General features: G+C 37.8%; 1 protein-coding gene across 1 annotated transcript; it reads left to right on the top strand.

Annotated features, from left to right (window-relative positions):
• Positions 1-1532: 1532 nt before the first annotated feature.
• On the top strand, positions 1533-2099 carry LOC149018832 (uncharacterized). The gene has a single exon (XM_089153982.1). The coding sequence runs from the start codon at positions 1533-1535 to the stop codon at positions 2097-2099; it is 567 nt and encodes a 188-aa protein (XP_089010108.1).
• The last annotated feature ends 1660 nt before the right edge of the window (positions 2100-3759 follow it).

The following is a 3759-nucleotide window of genomic DNA, read 5'->3' as shown; positions in this document are numbered from 1 at the left end:
ACATCAGAGCTTGTCAAAGAACTCTTCGTGAAGGTGAAAGATAGTGTGGAAGTCATCCGAAATGCTTTTCGAACGACGATTTACTTTCTTGAAGGTTAGTATTCATCTTCTTCTTTCTAATTCTCTTCTATGATTGACTCCTCCTACTGTCAAGATCAATCTGAAGACTCCTAGCTATTATATCAACCTAATTCTTCTATCCACTTTACTCTAGAATGAATCCCCATTCACTCTGGCTTATCCGTGAATCTTCTGAATCAATTTCGGAGAATACCTAATATAGGAATCATTCCTTTTGCTTTGATTGATGTCTAAACTATGATATATCATGTTCTAGTATTATTTCAGAATTTTCTAGGTAATTTCGGAGTAGTTTAGAACCCAACCTTGAAGCCTTCTATCAATCTGAGTTGATTATGTTCATACCCGTAGGGTGGTTGATTGGCCTGGCCGCCCTGGGTGACCAGCCCCTACCTTGCTTTCCCCATGCAACCACCTTGACCAATCACCCCCTGCAATGTTGTTCTTTTGTTTATCTTTTCTATATAGGACCTCTAGGGTTATTTCTAACTTTGAACTAGCATGTTAATATGAATTTTTGGGAAGCGTGAACATACTCTTTAACTTACTTTTCAAAGTTGCAAATCAATAGCAAGGTGGGACGTTCTGTCACACCCTACCAAGCCGGGTCTAGTCATATCGAATACTCATGGGGGTGATACACTATAGGACCAAGGCTCACTGACAAACCCATACAAGTATATGATATAACATAATCCAAGGACAAGAATAAATCAAATTTAAATATCCAATCATGAAATCTGAAATATTAAGGTTACAATCATACATGTCTAAGGTTAATCAAATAAACATCAGAGTTTGAAAGAAAATAGTAGTTTTTTTGCAGCGGAAGTGATCTAAGAAATTCTCTACTAGAAGCCAACTCCATAAGAGCAATCCTAAGACGGGCATGAAGCATCATGCTCGTCCACTTCTTCTCCAATTGCTCCCTTATGATAATCTATCGCCAATGAATCCTCCATTTGAGTGGGGTCCTCATAACCTATAGAATAATCTAAGGAAATAAACACGTATAAAGGAGTGAGTTCCACAAAACTCAGTGAATTCAACTTAACAATCATGTCTTGCATTCGTTCATAATTTCCACATCACACTTATAAGATGATAATGCAATTAATGACAATGATATGTATTAGCCATAATATGACCATTGGAGATCTTTGGAAAATATGACCATTGGAGATCTTGGGAGAATATGACCGTTGGAGATCTTGGATAATATGACCGTTGCAAATAATTTCTTTTCTTATGTATAGCATGCTACATTTATTTTATTCTTTACTTGATTGTATTATATAAACACATGAAGAGGTAATACAAAATCACTTCTACACAAAATCATCTTAACATGGTATCAGTTTAGGACGATCCAAACCTTTTCAAGTGAAGCTATTTTGTTTTTCAAGAGCAGTAAACGATCCCTACGTTGTTTTCTTTCCGCTGCCTTTATAATGACGGATCCATCTATCAATGCTCTTGCTATAGCTGTTGTTGCTTCCAATAATGCTGTTTCCATCAACTTTGATGGTTCTTCTCCATATTTTCTACATCATTCGGATAATCCTGGTGCTATACTCGTCACGCAGCTTTTACGTGATGATAATTATCCCACTTGGAATCGTACGATGCGGATGGCTCTTGAGACCAAACATAAGCTTGCATTTATCGATGGTTCCTTGCCTAAACCCGCCGCTGATTCTTTGGAGCTTCACGCATGGACACAATGCAATAGCATGGTCCTTTCTTGGTTGCTAAATGCTCTCTCACCTGATATTGCTAATAGCATTCTCTACATCTCTACTGCCCACGAGGTTTGGGATGATCTTCGTGATCGTTTTTCTCAAAAAAATGCTCGAATTTTTGAGATCTGGCGTAGCATTTCTAATCATCGTCAAGGAACCTCTTCTTTGGCATCTTATTATACTATTCTCAAGGGTTTTTGGGATGAAGTCGACTCATACAACTCGTTCCTGCCCTGCACTTGTGGTCTTTTGTCAAAACACACTGATCTTCAATGACAAGATTGCTTACTTGAATTTTTAATGGGCCTTAATGATTCTTATTCTTAACTCCTTTGATGGAATCCTTGCCTAACATCAATTGTGCTTATTCTCTTCTATTGCAAGAGGAGCATCATCGCTCCCTCCATGAGTTACTGAATCCATCATTGCATTAATCTGCCCTTGCAACCACTGCTCCTCGTATACATTCTAAAAATGGTAAGAAGCCTATGTATCACTGTGATTTTTGTTGTATGGACGGCCATTCAGATTCTTGTTGTTTTAAGAAACACGGTTATCCTCCCAAGAGCAACAATACACACATTAAATCAACATCACCTGGACACTTTGCTCGATCCTTTGCCGCCATCAACCCAAGAACAAATTCTACCCCTCCTTTACTTCAGCGCACTATCATCAATTATTGGCATTGATCGAATCGGGTAATCCCACTCCTGTAGCAAATGCTGCAGGTAATTCCCCTTCCCCATGGGTTATTGATTTTAGGGCAAATTTTCATATGGCTTATAAGTTACAATTCTTTAACACTGATACGGTGGTTCCTTATACATCTCCGATTACATTACCCAGTGGTGAAACAACCCCTGTGTCCCATTTAGGGACTTGCACTCCCACCCCTTCCATCTCTCTTAATAATGTCTTATATGTTCCTTCATTCCGTTTTAATTTATTATCCGTTAGTCAAATCACTAAAGCTCTCAATTGTTCAGTAACATCTTTTCCTCATCATTGTGTCTTTCAAGACTTTCCAACGAAGAAGATGATTGGATTGGGTAAAGAGCATAATGGCTTATATTATTTAGAGTTGCTTCCCTCCATTATTGCAGCCTCATCCACTCATTCTCACTCCTTTGATGAGTGGCATTGGCGCTTAGGCCACCCATCTCGCAACATAATTAATTCTTTATCACGTTTTAATTCTTGCATTTTAGTTTCTAATAAATGTGTTTGCACTATTTGCCCTTTGGCAAAACAAACTCGGCTACCTTTCCCATCTAGCTCCATATCCACTTCATCTTCTTTTGATTTAATACATTGCGATGTTTGGGGTCCTTATTATATTCCTTCTATATGTGGTGCTAAATATTTTTTGACTATTGTGGATGACTATTCTCGCTATACTTTGGTTTTTCTAATGAACTTCAAATCTGACGCTTGGTTTTATTTGCATGATTTTTTTACAATGGTTAAAACTCAATTCAATTTTCAAATAAAAAAAATTTGCACTGATAATGCTCGTGAATTTTTTAATCACTCCACCACCTCATTTTTTTCCAACCATGGAGTTATCCATGAACATAGTTGTGTTGACACCCTCACAATAAAATGGTGTTGTTGAACGCAAACACCGGCACCTACTCAATGTTGGTCGGGCCCTTTTATTTCAGGCCAATCTTCCACAAGATTTTTGGGGTGATTGCATTCTTATGACCACACACACTATTAGTAGGTTGCCTACCAAACTTTTAATAGAGAAAACTCCTTTTGAATTTCTTTTTAATAAAACCCCCACATATGTTCATCTTCGTACTTTTGGTTGTTTGTGCTATGGACACAACCATTCCACCATCAAGCACAAATTTGACCCCCGTGTTTCTCCAGGAGTTTTCATTGGGTACCCTTTTGCTCAAAAAGGTTATAAATTTTTTTATCTCAC

The sequence above is a fragment of the Hakea prostrata genome, chromosome 4 (assembly GCF_041222555.1).
Source record: "Hakea prostrata isolate BN-2017 chromosome 4, UWA_Hpros_2, whole genome shotgun sequence".
Classification (NCBI taxonomy): domain Eukaryota; kingdom Viridiplantae; phylum Streptophyta; class Magnoliopsida; order Proteales; family Proteaceae; genus Hakea; species Hakea prostrata.
Note: the sequence above shows the minus strand (reverse complement) of the source record. Positions and strands in the feature narration are given on the sequence as shown.